Raw genomic sequence first — 16,665 nt, 5'->3', positions numbered from 1 at the left:
GGCGGGAGCGCCTCAGGCACCCGGCGGCGGCGGCGCCATCAGCGGCCGGTCCCGGGACGCGCCGCGCTGTCGCGGCGGCTCCTTCCGGCCCCGGCGGCGGCGCAGCGCCCCCCGCGGCGGGGAGGGCGCACGGCGGGGCCATGGCGGCCGTGGTGGGCCACGGGCTCGCCGAGGGCGGCGGTGGCGGCCGCGGGTTCCTGGGCCCGCGGGTGCCCGCCGAGGTGGAGGCCATGGCCCGGGCCCTGCAGGACCTGGGCAAGGACACGTTCCGGCGGCTCCTCAAAGGTAGGGCCCGGCGCGGAGGGGTCCCCGCTGCCCCCCAGGCAGGGACGGGAAGGGTTCCCAGCCAGAGGAGATCGCGGGAGCCGCGGTCCCCGAGGAGGCCGTGGGTTCTCTCGGTAAGGCAAGGACAGGTCTTAGAGAGCGTCCAAAGGAGGGCTGGGAAGATGGTGAAGGGCCTGGAGGGGAAGCCGTGTGAGGAGCGGCGGAGGGCACTTGGTTTGTTCAGCCTGGGGAAAAGGAGACTAAGGGGAGACCTCATTGCGGTTAAACTTCCTCCTGAGAGTAAGAGGAGGGACAGGCACTGATCTCTTTGGTGGCCAGTGACAGGATCCGAGGGAATGGCCTGAAATTGTGTCAGGGGAGGCTTAGGTTGGATATTAGGAAAAGATGCTTCCCCTGTAGGGTGTTTGGGCACTGGAACAGGCTCCCCAGGGCTGTGATCACAGCACCAACTCTGACAAAGTCCAAGAAACGTTTGGACAACGCTGTCGGACACATGGTGAGATTGTTGGGGTGTCCTCTGCAGGGTAGGGGTTGGACTGAATGATCCTTGTAGGTCCCCTCCAACTCAGAAATTCTGTGATTCTGTGACAACTGAGGGGCTGCAGCTTCCTGTGTCACTTCCCATTGCCTTTCCCGTCAGGAAGCTAGAGCTGAGGGTTAAATACAATGCCAGGCTTGCTTGGTTGTTCTCTACAGTTCTGTATCAACCGTGAGAATGAGGAACAGACTTCTGCAGCTATGGATGGCCCCCAAACTCACGCTGAGTCCTGTTAGAGTTATTCCTCTCTCGTCCCTGTGCTCCAGAGCCAGTGGTCCAGTCAGGCTGTGTGTGACAGTCAGAGACCCCGTGGGCATCTCCATAATGTGCAGGAGACAATACAGGAATCTCAAGGTGCAGGTTTCTTGCTGAGATTGGGGCAGTAAGATTGACAATGGTTGATTTCATTTTTGTCTATGAGGCTTCTCCCTGTGGTGAGAATTTTCTCAAGGCACCTTTGACCCTCAAAATGAGGAGTTGCTCAGTTAAGTAAATTAAGGTATGTAAAATAATCATGGATTAATGGAAGAGTTGTTTAGCAAAGCAAAAGCACAGCTTGTTTGTGGCCAGCTGAGAGGAGGGCAGCTGCTGCCCAGCATGGGGTTGTGCTGCGACCCTGATATGTTCTCTCAGCTAACATCCTGTCAGGGTTTTTCTTTTTGATTTGAGTCAAGAAGGACTCAAAGTGTCTGGTTTGTCTCAAAGTGTTGCTGCAAAGTGTCAGAAATTGAGCAACGTATCCAGGGTTTCCTTATAATAATAACTGAAAGTAATAAAGCTACATATAGGCAGAGTTATTTGGGACAGAAGTAAATACAGATGTTGAACCATATTTGCTGTCTAGGGCAGGGGCCACAGAGACTGAAAAGCTCTATCGGTGCCAGGCAGCCTGACTGTCTGGGCTTCATTTTGGTGTAAAAGTACATTAAGTCAGGCAAAATCATAGAGGTGTTTATGTGAATGTTCACAGTCTCCAGGTCTTCCTCTTTTTAAAGAGCTCTTGCTTTGCTTTCTTATTCACAGTCACCGTTAATGCACTGGAAGGAAAAGACTGCAAGGAATCTGTCAAGCTGATTGCAGAAAGTGCTAATCTCTCAGAAGAGCAACTTGCTTTCCTCATTTCTGGCATGTATACCCTTCTCCAAGAGGCGTTGAGACTCCCCATATCAACCTTCAAACAAGAAGTAAGTTCTGGGAGTACTTGGAGCCCTGATAAGTTAAAAGCTGCATCAGACGCGAATTACCATCTAGATCCTATTTGCAAGGGTGGGGAGCTGCACATAAAAATGTTACTCCAAGTCAAAGTTGTTGTAAGAAACTGTTAAAAATCTAGAGCTTATTCTTTCACTTGGATAGATTTACAGTGAGCTTTCTGAAGGCTATTTAAGCTTTGGGAAAAAGATTCCTGTATCTATTTCTGCTTCATCATCTTGTTTACTGTACATGTTTGTTTTCACTCTGAAATTAAAACCCCCAAAGAAACCATAGCAAAGTGTTATTTCACAGACGTCACCGCTCTCTCTTACCCTCACTGGGTGTTCATATACTGCTCATTTTGTCCACACTTATCATTTCTCATATTTCCTTGCCTGCATTTGTTTATATTGCTGCCATAGAGGAAGGAAAGTCTTATGGCCAGAACAGTATAGTGGAAATTGGAATAAAGTGCAATTTCCACTTATGCTGAGGATGTTTGGTGTGAATATGTAGACACCTGCCGTGTTCCCAACCCCTATCCCTTTTTTGTGCTATTTTCTCTCATTTTTCATGTTCCTTTACCTTATATTTTCCCTCTCTCATTTTATTTTTATGTGAGTGAATCACTTCTGTGCTTCCAGCACCTCTATCTTGTTTGAGATACTGTTTCATATTTACTTAGGCATACTGGAAATGCTCCCATATTGCAGGAAACATAGTGGAAATATGGTTTTAGTATTCAGACCTTACCTTTTGCACTTCCTTTCTGTTGTCATAGTTTAAACAAGCTACTGCAAAACATATTTGAGAATAAGGGCACACAGTTACTCTAAAAGAAGAATATGTTCTGGGTAGCTAAGTAAGACAAGTGGCAGAGAGGTTATTTTGAAAAATAAAGGCTTCCAAGATATTTAGATCTTCAAAATTAAATCACAACTTGATGGAACACTTCTGAAAATTCTTCTCAATATGTCACCTGTCATTTCAAAACTACTGGCACTCGAGACTAAAACTTTTGGGGAAAGAGTAACTACTATTGATTCACTAGGTAAGAAATGATTTTTTAAGGCTACATTGTGTAAAATTTAACCTTCCTTGTCTTTCTAGGCTTTTAAGGAAGACCTGAAGGAGCTCAGGTATGCCAGTTTTTGCCTGGTTTTTTAATGTTTGTTTTTTCATAACTTTTATGTAATTGCTTCCCCAAATCAACACAATGAAGTTGGTATAAAAATTACCTGTAAATAACACATAATACATCTGTTGCCAAGCATCACATAAAGCCAGAGTCAAAAACCAGGTGTTGTGTAAGACTTGATTTAGCAGTGAGCATGAGCAGTGAATTTCACATGCTGGGGAGAATGGTCTAATTTAGTCTGTAATGTAGGTTATGCAAATGTGAGTGACCTCTCTGCCATCCCCACCTTGCCCTGCAATATTTTTTAACATGTTTAGTAAGACAGTGGTAACATTTGAGAAGCTAAGGAAGTGCCCTACTTTTTCACTTCTTTGAAAGGCCAACCCTACCACCTTGTTCAGCTACAATATCTCCTGCCAATTTCTCAAGAAATCATAACCTTTGTTACAGGCTTTGCCAAAATCTGTGTCAGTCTCTCCAGAGTATGTCTGAATAGAAGATCATATCCTAAAAGCTAGATATCAGATGCTAGTAATATTTATAGGTTTTCCCTTATTTCTGTATTCAGTAGCAGTGACAGAATAATAGTAGTTGATGTTTTCATCTGTAGAGGAACCTCCGCACCAAGGCTCAATTATTTTAAAATGCTCTTTCCCCACAATTCTTAGCATTCTGATTGCTGCCTAGGAGAAATAGATAAGTTTCTAATTCTGTCTTTTTTTATCCTTATTTGTCTGTTAACCTGCACATTGGCTTTATCCTTGGGCTCTGCAGAGTCATAAGCATAATTTACTTCATGAGCAACTTCGGGCAAATCAAAGCTGCAAACGTAGTCGGGGTGTAATCCGCATAAGGTGTAATTGGGGCCATGATGAAAGGTGCCTTGCTAGTTGATACAGTTTTGTCTGCAGCTCAGTGCTGGAGTTTGGCCTCCCTTTTGTCTGGTGAGCTAAAATGCAAGCTGCTGCCTCTACCACATCATGGAGTTCACACACAGGTTAAAGTAGGTCAGTAAGAAGCTGATGAATTGCTTTTGACCCAGTGGGAGCTGGTGGTTTTTTGAGGTGCCCACAAAATGCATTCAGTTTGATTATGGAAAAATGAAGAGCACTAAAAGCTCCATGACAAGTTCTCTGGGGGTGAGTGAATATTCCTCTACCAAGCAGTGGAGAAAGGTGGTATAGGAGTGCCAGAAGTCACTCCTATAGGGAGGAGGTGTGTCTAGAAATACACACCTAGACAGGTGTGGGTGTGTCTAGAAATACAGACTCCCAGGTCCCTGTCCGTGTCATTTGACCACACTTTAATGCCTTACATGCTTGTAGTTGTTTGGGGTTTTTTTCCTCACTTTATGGTTTATTCATGCGCTTTATTCAGATACTTTTCAGTCCAGAGGATCTTTTTTATGTCTTATATGTTGACAAGTCTTTTTATCTTATTGTCCTGGTTAACATGACTGATCTAGCAGCAATAGTTCTGGTAACTGCATTTGAGTTGCTTGCAGACTTGTATGTTTTATGTGCTGCTTGTTGCTGCTATGATCCCATGATTCTCACAGTACTGGGGCTCTTCCTAACTTCCATCTCTGAACTCTTATCTCCTGTGAGTAGCTTTGTTCACCTTGTGACTAAACTTTTAGAAGACTAAATAGCTTATTCTACTTCAAGCTATGATACTTAGTAGCACCTTTGGCATCTTTGGTTCCTATGGGAAATGTTATTTCCTACATTTCCCAATGCACTTGGGTTTGGAGATGAAATGCCTGCATGTTTTCAAGGGACTTACTAATTACATTCACACACTTACCCTCCTGCAGTGGCTCCTGTGAGTCAACCTGTGAACAAGGGCATGAAGAACAACACACGTGCTTCACTGAACAGCAGTGTTTTGGCCTTAGTGGCACCCAGTGTTTGGGCAGGTATTTTGCAATGTAAGGCAGAAAAATGGCTTATTTCCATTTTTGTGTTGTGTCTTCTTTTGAAAGGTTTGAGCTCAGCACCAGGTTACCTTTTTTTTAACTTCCTGCATTCTGTTTTGTTTCCCTTCAGTGAAGCTGAATCTTGAACTAATTCCACCCATGTAAAGTCTTGTAATTCTCAAAGTACCTGGTCTTGGCTATTGGTTTTGGTGGAGGGCGAGGCTATGAGACATGCACACTTCTGATTAATTAGATCAGTACTACTGGTTTCAAAGGGTTGCCATTTTATATTCCTTATTTCCTAGCCTGAGTGGCTGAGACAGCAAGGACAAATTCACTCTAAATTGTGGGTGCTATTTTTTTCCCTCCCCTCCCAAGTTATTTAATAACTTCATGGCTCAGGCCAATAACATGGGATTGAGACATACTCACACATTTCTTGCTCTTGGAGTCCCTTCCTCAGACTGTTCCTTTGAAAACTGGTTGCCATCTGTACCTCAGGCTGAGCTGTGCCATGTTCTGTCTGATCTGCTTAGTGTGTGACTGGCCTCGTGTAAGCTGCCTGAGCCTGGAACAGAATTTTCAGCAAAATCATTGACTGCACAGCAAAAATAATGCAAACTCAAGGGTAGTGTTAAAGCTTCTGTTTTAGTAACACTTGCTCTTAGAGTTGAGGAAGTATTGTGATAGATACCATAATAATCATATTACAACCCCCTGTCTCCAGCTATTTCACTACATAGAGAGGATATCCAGCCATGGTCAGACTGTGTTAAATGATACACTTGCGTGGACAGTATAAGTAATGTTTGCAGAAGAAGTCTTGTTTCTTCTGAAAGACAGACTCATGCAGCCAAAAAAGCACCGTTCTAGTGCTTGCTAAAAAGAATTCCTTTTTATCCAAGCACCGTTTAAAAATGTGGTGTAACCTCCCTTCTTCCATTAGAAATTCGAGCCATAGTAACTGCTGTTTCGTCTTCCCACTGTGTGAGTTGATGAGTTGTTTTTTCTCCTGTCATTAGACATTGTAGGCTCTTTAGGACAGGTAACTTCCTTTGATTTTCCTTTGATACACTGCTGTGTATCTCAAGCCACTGATGAGTAATGTCTCTGGGCACTGATTCATGGTGAGGATTTAACTGTGGCAGCAGCAGTAGTTACTTCTCCCACTTGTCCAACTTGCCTCTCTGTAGGAGGTTACTGTCCTTGTGGCTGAATGGAGAGTGTTTGCTCTGTAGTCTTTGCAATTCACAGCCTGATCTATTGAACTGAAAATCGCCAGCAGCTTGTTTGTGAGGCAACACCAGTGTCGAAGGAATAGTAAAGGAGTGGAGAGGCACAGGGTGGATGAAGTGTGAGTTTGTTACACCAGTCCTCATGTTAGATATGCTCCTTTTCTAAGCAGTCTTAGCTACAAGGGCCTCTATTTTACTTTTGAGGGAGCAATTCTTTCTGTCTTCTTTTCATCATGCTTCAGGTGAAAGTGAAGTGAAATGTGTAGGTTTGGGATTTTTGAAAGCATGCATTGCTGGCCTGCCTTCTACACTTGTTAGAGCCATCAGTAAAATTTTTCTTGACTTTACCAGGAGAAGTTAAGCAAATACTGGGTTCTTTTGAAACTCACCATTTCCATACTGGGTAGGACAGGAAGATGTAATACAGTTTTTAGGGTTCTTGATATAAAAACACAGGCTGTTCTTTTGAGAGCTCCAACTGAATCAATATTGAAATGCTTACATAAGAGCTGATGGCAGTTTTAAGCAATGGAAGAGAGAAAATGTTGTCACGTCTTTTGTGTTCTATAATAGATTTCGGTTTTTTTAGATACGGCCACATAATTATAGGTACAAGAAACTTAACTGTTTTGTATTGCTCTTCTCTTTCAGGATACCAGAAGATTTCATTGTGGACTTTTCCAGTGTAGTCTTTGGTAACAGGTTGGTGTCTTCATGTGTCATACATTGTGCAGGCAGCAGGGTTGCACAGAGCTCTGCTGACACAAATCCCTCACATCTTGAAGGAACAGCAAAATTTTCTAAATTATTGAGACAAGATTTGTCCCATTATTTTGATTCAGTACAGTATGATGTCCATCACGCATTAAATGGCTTTCATGCCAATTTTGAGTTTTTTCTCTGATCATCATTTTTCATAATGTTCTACAGACTGTGAGATGCATCAATACCTACAGATGAAAAAATGCAGTGCAGAATTAAGCATTTTTGCCATCATTACCATTGCAAGTTAGAGCAACAGTGAAAGACTTGCTGTGTTGAGAGGCAAGCTACGTGTGCCTTCTATTTGCTGTGGTTCATGGCAGCTTTTTCAGATAGAATTTCATCAAGTCTTAATGTACAGTTGAATTGGGAGTTCACACTGGGTGACTTGACACATATGAGATATCAAGTGCTCTGCTAGGTGAAATTCATTTTTTAAGCAGTATCCCTCAGTAGCTCCAGAGGAAGTACTAAATCAAGAGCTTTTTGAACATGCAGAAAAAGGGAATCCCAAGAATGGTTCTCTGCTCCATCATAGTTAGCTTATTCTACATCTAGAAATTTCTTGAACATTTTGCATATGGAAAACTTGTGCAGAGCCAGGAGCTGGACTTCAGTGATCCTTGTGGGTCCCTTCCAACTCAGAATATTCTATGATTACAACTTTCTTCCTTGAAACTTGAGGTCACTCAGCACATAGCATCACTAACCCAATGCTGCTCCAGATTCTTTGCATAAAATCTCGGTAATCATAATTGTGGTATTTCAGTTACCCTTACAAGGGTCTGAATGCTGCTACCAAAGTTAAAAATACTTTTCATTTCCTTGATTAAGATCTTGGCTTACAGCTAAAGGTTCTTGGAGTAAAAATAAATTCAGTCTTCTCATCTTTTCTTTGCTCTTCTTTTCGAATTATAGGTGTTAAGAAAGCAAAATTCATGGTTGCAAAGTGGAAATATTGTTTGCAGTGGAAAAAGAAGATAAATTTAGATGTAATTTGAAACATGCATGATTGTCTGTTTTCTACTGTGAAATCACGATGCTGGAAAATTTAGCTTTTTCTCATTTTGAAAGCTGTGATTATCCAGTGTAATCTTGCTCTGTGTTTTGAGACCAGAGAAGAGCACCTCAGATTAGATTTCTAGACAGATCTGCTTTTATAATCTTAAATGTAACACTGAATCATACATTTGCTTACCGAGTTGTAAATATATATGATTGTGATGGTAAGAGATGTATTAGCATCTGATCAAAAATTCAATATGAGCTAGATAACCCAGAAAAATCCATTTTTAATACTTTTCCTGGCATCTTATCCTATTTTTGGACTTCTGTTCACTGAACAACAGCTCTGAAGAATTTGACATTTGTATTTCTGTGTCCCCACAATTCCTTCAAGCTACATAGACTGAAAGGAAAGAAAAACTTGCCACACTGACACCATCAAATAGCTGCATGAAATTAAAACTTTTTTAAGGGAAAGGATAGCTCTAACTTCCCCCTCTCTGAATGGTTATAATAAATGCACTGCTTTTTTTTTAATAGTGTAGCTTTAGTTTCTACCAGGAGGGTGCATTCTGTGTGCCATTTGTCAGCATTTCACACATACCAGTTTATTCATCCTTCCTTTTCAGTGACCTGCTAGGCATTTCTTGTTATGTGCATAGGGAACCATCCAGAACTTTAGTTTTGTTAGGTCAGCTGCTGCTCCAAGTTCTCTAATCTTTCATTTTTGAGTGCTCTTGTGTTGCATCCTTTAGCAGATGATGTTCTTGTCACCAGGGGTATCATCCTTTCCACATATAGTGGAGATGGTCTCTGGCTGATCCGTGGTCCTTTACGTGTTCTGACTTCTGCCTTTGCAGGGTGTGCTGACAGTATATTGCAGCTGTTGGTAGAGAGTGTTTATGAAATGTAATTACAGGCTATAGGTTTTGGAGACTTTTCTGCTCCATTTTGCTATTCCTCTTATAAATCAATGGCTTTATTAACAGCCTGTATAATTTCTGTTTGTATGTTGGCCACTATGCACATTCTGTCATCCTTACAGGATTCTTGCAGTTCTAATTTAGTCTTGTCCAAACTGGGAAAGTCCTGACAGAAGCTTAAACTAAGCTATAAAAGTTGTGACTCTTCCTGAGGGAATGGCACTGAAGTGCAGTCCTGACCAGAAATAAAGCTTCATATTTGGTTACAGAAATGCTGTCACCCAACAATATTCAGAAGCTTCACCTCTGTTTGGGAGGTCACCATTGCTGGCCTTTCCAACCATTGCCAATTAGAACATCTTCCTGTTTTTTCTACTCCTTTCTTCCCCAGGAGTGCTGGTGCTGCACTGAATGGACTGTCTTCCATTGATGAGAGTTAGCATGTCTTAAGGAAACGGTAGCAGTGTGGCTATTTTTAGGGATTCTCCAAATTAAGCTATTGTAGCTCTCCACTGAGGGAACGGTCTGTTCTTACTGTTTAATCCTGCTAATGACTGTTCTAGACTCCAGCTCCTCATGGTTGTACCCAGCTGTGGTGACCTACTTCCTATCCGGGAGCTGACAGTAAGAACCAGCTGATCTACTTTTTTTTTTTGTTCATTCCTTTACCATACTATTAGGAATGTGTGTCATTTCTGACACCACCCAATGCCCCCACCAGAAGGTTAAATTCTTCCTTATATCATCTTTGTGAAAAGCAGGAGCATTGGAGGATCTCAGCCTGTCAGTCCTGTGTGCCTTGTTGGATCATTAATCTTTCCAGGCAGTTTCTAAAGGCACCAGCTAAGTTGCACACAAGCATCTGAGTAGGGATGTTAGAGTGCCATTCCTACAGTCCTTGATTTGTTCAGAGAGGATTCCCTTCTGATGTAAAGTCTGTAATTAGATTATGTCTAGCACCATGGATAAAGGATGTAACGTTTCTTATCCCACCCTTAGCGGGACTAGTGGAGTAGCTTTGAAATGTACCGTAAATAACTTCCAGGGACATGGGATGCTTAGGAAAAAAAGTAAATATGGTAAGTAACACATAGTCCTGAATGGACCAGCTCAATGACCTCATTCTGAAATTATTTCTGCATATATATCTAAAAATGAACGCTTGTTATGTGTTTGTGTCAGATTTGGCTTCTTTGGTTACCCAGAGCTTAAGATGCTGTTCAAACTTTGAAGATTGTCAATCATCTGAAGTTTAATCGCTGTCAACTGTATTTCCTTACAGAAATAAACTAGGGCTTGATCGACCTAATTCTTACTGCAATATGAGTAATAAATGAAGTGCTTGGCTTTTTACATGTTAGACTAGACAAAAATCTTGAAGGTTGTGCTGGGCTTGGCAGTGCACATTATGTAAGGAATTTAAAGTTTGTAAATTATGTTGGATTAACAAGAGCCGCTATTTTTTTTTAAGTATGCTTCAAAATACGCTCAAAAGACACTCAGTATTATTATATTTTAAAACATTTCTGCTTGACAATACTAGATGCTTTTTGCTGAAGAAGTACGGTGACCTTATCCAACTGTTTTGCTTGTTCCTGCTTGCTTGTTCCTTTTGGATCTGCATGTATTTAAAGATATATTTGCAGGTCCCTTTCTATGCCTCACAGTTGCATATAATTGAAATAATAGATATGCCAGCCACCACAGTGACTCTTAATAAACTTTATAGTGACATCAGTTTACCGGAATTACACAGTCACTTGGTCTCTTTTTTCAACATGGACCTTAGTTAAGCATAGGAAAAGGGGATAATCTGAGCATAGCTGTCTTTAATCCACAATACCTCTACTCATTCAGACCTCTCTAAATGAGGACAGATGCAGGAGAGAAACAAGTTCCAGACAGGTTTGTTCTGAGGATTCATATTTTCTCTTTAGATTGTTTTTTCTTTTATGAATTTGCATTTCAGTCTCCCATTACTGATTTACTCCTTAGGCGTCCCGCTTCCGAAGGCACAGCTCTGCTACAAAGAAGTAGGCTACCAGGTATCCAGGACTTCAAGTGGAGAGTGGACGTAGCAATATCCACAAGGTATAAAAGAGAATCGTGCATGTCCCTGGAAGTTGTTTTACCTAAGGTTAAACTGATTTCTTGGGCTTCTTAAAAATGTTAACAGGGTTAAAATGTATCTTGCTGTTAGGGATTGGCATGTAGCATTAAACAGTAAGATACAGATGGAATTTTCTGAACAGGGTAGAAGTCAGTGTATATACATGTTATTGTTGTGAACATTTCAGTCAAAGTTTGAGTCTCATTTTAAAACTTAAAGGAGCTGATACAAATCCACAGGCCCTCAGAGATGGATGGAATAAATTAAATGGATTGAGCCTCAAGCAGCCAGGCAAACTCTCAGTTTCACTGGAATAGTGGAGAGAAATCCCCTATGCAACTTCTCAAGTATACTATCACTTTATGTTGCACATGTTAAAATGACTTTCCGTCCCCTGTACAGTGTGCTACAGATTCTACAAAGAGAGGTTTCAGAACAGCACCTTTACACTGCCATAGTTATGCAGTTGGTCATTGTACTACCTCCTGCTTTCTTTCACAAAACAGGATCATCAAAGGCCTTTGTGATCATCCTGCCTGTGCCTGCAGTGAGTGGCTTCTTGCCATCTGCCAGAGGAGAGGCAGCTGGGGGATGTATCTTTGGCACAGAAACCTGTTGTCTGTGCTGTTTTGATCTCTGTCTAGTTCTAACCAAGACAGACCAAGATGAAATAAATTAGAACATGATCCAGTATTTGGTAGTACAGTAAATTATTAGCATGAGTGACTTCATATTGCATTCATGGATACCTTCATCAAGGAGAGAGTGCAGCTTCTTTGCTGCCATAGTTGAGAGTCCCATGGGTAGTCAGGGATTGTCTTCCTGAAATGAAGAAAAAAGGCTCTAAGTAAAAACTGTAATGGCCAGAAGCTACTAGTTCAGGTGACTCTGCCAAGCAGTGCTGTAAGCACCACACAGGTATCACTGCAGAAAAAAATCTATACCTATAAGAGAGCAAAATGTCCAGATAAACATCCTCAGGCACAGTTCTTGCAAGCTGCAAGCAAATTCTATTATTTGTTTTCCAAACAGCACAGGAGCAATACATTATCCTTTTTTGTTTTCCTTCCTCTTATTTTCCTTTCCAGTTAACCCTCCCCCTGGGATTTCTTGTTTATCATGCAGCAACAGCCTCTGCAGAGAGGTATGGTGGCTTCTGGCTGTAGTGCCTGTCAGTACCTGAGCAGGCTTTGGCAACGTCAGTTGATGGAAGCTGCACAAGAATGACTCATTTCCCTTCTTTGGGTCATCAAATAAAATAACAACACACAAATTTAGCATAAAGACTGGAAGAGCTTGATTCCCCAGATGAGGTGGCAGTTGAAAATATGAAGGGATGGACAGGATGGTAAACTGCATAAGAAAACTGTGCATTATTATTAGCAGTACTTGGTCAGCTCTCATCCCTATCATAGTTCCACAAAACTGATTACATAAAAACAAAAATGCTCCTAAACTTGTAGTTGCTAAAGTATTAAAGAAACGTTTAGTCTCAATACTGAGATAAGTTGGACAGTACTCTTATGTTCATGAGTTTCCAGCCAGACAGGTAAAGGACTCTGAGTCTGAAATTACTCATGTTCTTTGTAAAGCCTACGTGAACATCTAAAATGGTTAATGTGCAATGCTGTAGTCATCACACTGCTGATGTCTGCTGCTGTAATACTAATAATGTAAATAATTTCAGCTCACTGGCCCGCGCACTTCAACCGTCCATTCTGATGATGATGAAGCTTTCAGATGGGACAGCTCATCGCTTTGAAGTAAGTCTGATTGCCATAATAAATAAAAAAGAAACCACTTGAAGTTTTATTTAGAAAGTTGAATTATTTAAAATACTAAAGCTCTTTTAAACAATGCATTACCATTGCTTGGTTTGCTTTGGAATCCTTCATGTTCAGTGTAGCTGCATACAATATATAATGAAACACCAACCAAAATCATTTCATACCTTGTTCCTATGCACATTCTGCTGAAATCTAACCTTTTAGAAGAAAATGACTGAAAAACACTGTTGCACAATATGTGGTTTGATTAAAAATTATGGGGTTGTTATCAGCTGTAACCTTCAGACCTGAAGGTAGCTTTCGAGGGCAAGAAAATTACTGGGGTAGTTTATATAAGGTATGATACACTTCTGAACCTGCATTTTGCAGAGAATGATAACATTCTTTTCTGTGGCAGAGGTAGTTTTATTCTTTTTCTTCAGTACTATTCTTGCTGCTAGAAAGTAAAAAAAAAACCTCTTTGACCTCAGAATTAGTCAGTGGCAGTATTTATGACACTGTACCTAAAGACTTGCCAGAAGATGCCATAAACTCTTCCGTAATTTTAACCTTTGAAAAGAAATGCTATTTGTTCTATAAATAACATGGTGGTGCATACAGGAATTCAGTGCACAGCAGGCATTGTTACATTTGAACTCTGTACAGATTTTGGCTTCAGTTCCCGGGTTAGTAGTAGTCTGGAAGGAGCACCAAAGCCCTGTGGGTTGAAAGAGGTGAACTGATTTTACTGTTAAAATGTTGTGCAAGAAAGCAGCTGTTGAGGAAGGCATAAATCTGTGCTACACTGCAAAATGTTGAGGGTGTCACTTCACAGGAGATCAAATTTACCACTCTGGACAGTCCAGGTCAGAGCATCCCATAAGCTCTGTTTGACATCTTCCATGGAACTTAAATGATGCCATGGATGTCAGGTTAACTCTTTACAACAGGGTAAGTTTCATTTTTGGGAATAAAAGCTAGTATATATTCTTTACTGTTTATATCTGGGGCTTTATTTCCTGGCATATAATGTCAGGTCTTCATCTTGGTGCTATTGTTTCTGGTTGTTTTGGTTTGATTTTAGTTGTTTTTCTTTTCTTGTAAGTCTGTGGAAGACCCTTTGCTATTTGGTAGTGGAGGTGTGTTTGTCCAGAACACATAGCAGTGCAGATATCTGATAGCAAGCAATGTGCTTCTCTTAGAATCGACTCTTTGCTGCTGCTGCTTAGTTCTGAATGCCAAGGATTTGGCTGTAAACACGATTTCTGTATCTGATGAGTGGTCTTCCGACAGTTAGTGGGGATAAACCTGTGTTTTGGTTCAAGGTGCCATGTGCAAGCAAATATAGTCCTCAGCTCTCTGGTTTCCTTTCATTTGGACATGTTCAGAATGTCCTGCTAACTATCGAGGCTTATGTAAGATAGTAAGTCCAGAATTCTTTTGTGAACAGTTTTAAAATATGTCTGGCACAGGGAGAAGTTACACTCTGGTCTCTCTTTGGTTTTTTAATCACAGTGTGACTTCTAACTGAAGATTTTTTTCAAAAGCAGCGGGAATTGCAGCATTTTGAGTCTTGTTGTATGTATGTCAAAAGTGAAAAGGACATGGTGCCTTTTTATGCATTTTGGATGTATGTGGAAAATGCAAATCAGGTGTTGGATTCCTCTCACATAATTGATATCTGTGCTACACTAGGCAGAAGGATGACAAGGGTCTCTGTCAAAAGAACTGCTGTCTTCGGTGTAGCCAAAGCAGTGGAGTAAATTAGGCAGAGCTCTGCAGGGCAGCATGGGACCAGCTAGACTGGGATGGGCACTCTTGTGAGCACGTGTGTTTGTGCACTGCCCTGTTGTTAGTCTGTGCCACGCCATCTGTGCCTGTACTCAGGTGTGGATCTCTGTCTTAACACATAACAGATTTCCATCCACTTGGTTTCTCAGGCTTGAAATGGTAGAGTCCATAAGTCTCCTGCACAGCTGAAAATGCTTTGTATGTTCAAGCAAAGTCTAGTGCCTTCCACATATAGACACTGCCCAGTGCCCTTGGCTCTTGAGGTTGCTGCCAAGTCTCTTGCCCCAAGTCTCAGTTCCTTTCTCTTGCAAGTTTGGACAAGCAATATCTGGAATTTGTGTTTGAGAATTTTGTAGGCTTCACAACATTCCAGATGTCTTTGTTTTTCCTTCCAATCCAGGACTCTTACTTCACCACAGCAGTCCTCAGTTTACATCCTGTAGTATTTCCTTTCTTCCATCAAGCAGTACAGAAAATGTACTATGTAGCTGTTATTTCTGGTTTTTTCCACTCTCCTTTTCCACATGGATTTAGTTGAATTAACTGAATGTTATTAACCTCAAATCCTTTGTCTTAAATCTGAAAAAAATCGTATTTTAAGAGAGATTGCACTGACACTGCAATGTTCCCTATCCATAGGCATGCCCTAGTGAAAGTTCCTAAGATGTCTTCTGTTTTCTAACCTGAATATTCTGTTTCAGGTGCCAGTTGCAAAGTTTCAAGAATTGAGATACAATGTTGCCCTTATACTGAAGGAAATGAATGACTTGGAGAAGAGGAGCATACTGAAGATCCAAGACTGAACACTTTTAAATTGGGAATTTATGGAAGAGACCTGGAACCCTCAGCATGTTTTGTGAATGGTAGAGCAGGGGACCATCACCACTTTGCCTGTATGAACTTCAATGTGACATTTATGATGTCTGCTGTAAATATTTTTTTCGATTCAAGTGTTTAAAAGCACAAGCTCTTTTTGTAAGACTTGGGAAAACCAAAAAATGTATCTCTGAAAAAGTATAATGCTGTTTGCGAGCATTTTGCATGATTCATCAAAACATTTTTTTAAATAACTGTCTTAATAGATGTAAGAGTCATTTATTTCTGATTATGATTCATCACTTTAATTATTTTTGAAAGTCTGCTACCGGAAGCCCCAGCAATGTGTATGTATCATAAGAAAGCTCTGCAATACTTCAAATAAAAAATAAAATAACAAACCCACTCCTGCCTTCTAGTATGACAAATGCAGTCTTGAGTTTTGCATAAATAAAATTGTTGTCTGGCTTCTCACTAAGTGACTAAGGTATAGCTACAGACATTTAAAGGCTAATTTGAAAGAAAATTGGAAACCTGTGGATCAAGAACAAAGTATCAGCTGAGCTTCCAGGACTAATTCCATGGAATTACACAAGTGGGAAGCGGTAGTCTTAAGTCTTTATCTGGTTGATCATAATGGGCTAAATAGCAGTCATGTCATAGGTTTCTAAGTGGAAATGCCTGTCTCTTGTTTCATGTATTGCCTGTATGTTTGATTGAATGAAATCAGCTGACATGGCTGGACAGAAACCTCTGGGCCTGAAGTGATGGCAAACAGTGGGAGGCAGTGATCTTGTAGCCCACGACACCAGAGACTCGTTACCTGTGCAGGTCAGACCCCAGGATGGAGGGGCTGCCTACAGCCTCTGGGGAGAAAGTCACAGGTGTGAGGATATCCAAGCCCCCAGGTCGAGAAAGGAGTTAAGCACAGGCTGAAGTTCCCTGAGCTGCTCCAGCAGTTGGACTGGATGGTCATTGTAGGCCCCTCCCTTTCAACAGAAATAGTCTATTCTAAGTTATTCCTTTGCCCCAAGAGTTAACCTCAGAAGGACCCCCTTAACTCGAAGCATATGTTTTAAGTCTCATTTAAATGCTGTGGGACCACAAGTATGTCCCTAAGAGTTTTGCCAAGAAGGGATGCATTCCTCAGTCCTTGCCTGAGTGAGTTTTCCCCAGCAGCAAAG

The 16,665-nt window shown here is 41.3% G+C and overlaps 1 protein-coding gene across 1 annotated transcript; it reads left to right on the top strand.

Annotated features, from left to right (window-relative positions):
* Positions 1 to 140: 140 nt before the first annotated feature.
* Positions 141 to 15,886, top strand: LOC108496934 (COMM domain-containing protein 5-like). The gene is made up of 7 exons (XM_017814122.1): positions 141 to 285; positions 1,847 to 2,007; positions 3,128 to 3,156; positions 6,960 to 7,010; positions 10,994 to 11,089; positions 12,796 to 12,871; positions 15,367 to 15,886. The coding sequence occupies exons 1-7, from the start codon at positions 141 to 143 to the stop codon at positions 15,466 to 15,468; spliced, it is 660 nt and encodes a 219-aa protein (XP_017669611.1). The 3' UTR covers positions 15,469 to 15,886.
* The last annotated feature ends 779 nt before the right edge of the window (positions 15,887 to 16,665 follow it).

Source organism: Lepidothrix coronata, unplaced genomic scaffold, assembly GCF_001604755.1.
Source record: "Lepidothrix coronata isolate B3197 unplaced genomic scaffold, Lepidothrix_coronata-1.0 Scaffold2, whole genome shotgun sequence".
NCBI lineage: Eukaryota > Metazoa > Chordata > Aves > Passeriformes > Pipridae > Lepidothrix > Lepidothrix coronata.
The sequence above is the reverse complement of the archived record's forward strand: the minus strand, read 5'-3'. Positions and strand labels throughout refer to the sequence as shown.

Coding starts and splice junctions, on each gene's coding strand:
- LOC108496934 (XM_017814122.1), top strand. CDS start 141: ATGGCGGCCGTGGTGGGCCACGGGCTCGCCGAGGGCGGCGGTGGCGGC. Junction 7,011..10,993: donor AGTGTAGTCTTTGGTAACAG/GTTGGTGTCTTC, acceptor TTTACTCCTTAG/GCGTCCCGCTTCCGAAGGCA. Junction 12,872..15,366: donor GGACAGCTCATCGCTTTGAA/GTAAGTCTGATT, acceptor ATTCTGTTTCAG/GTGCCAGTTGCAAAGTTTCA.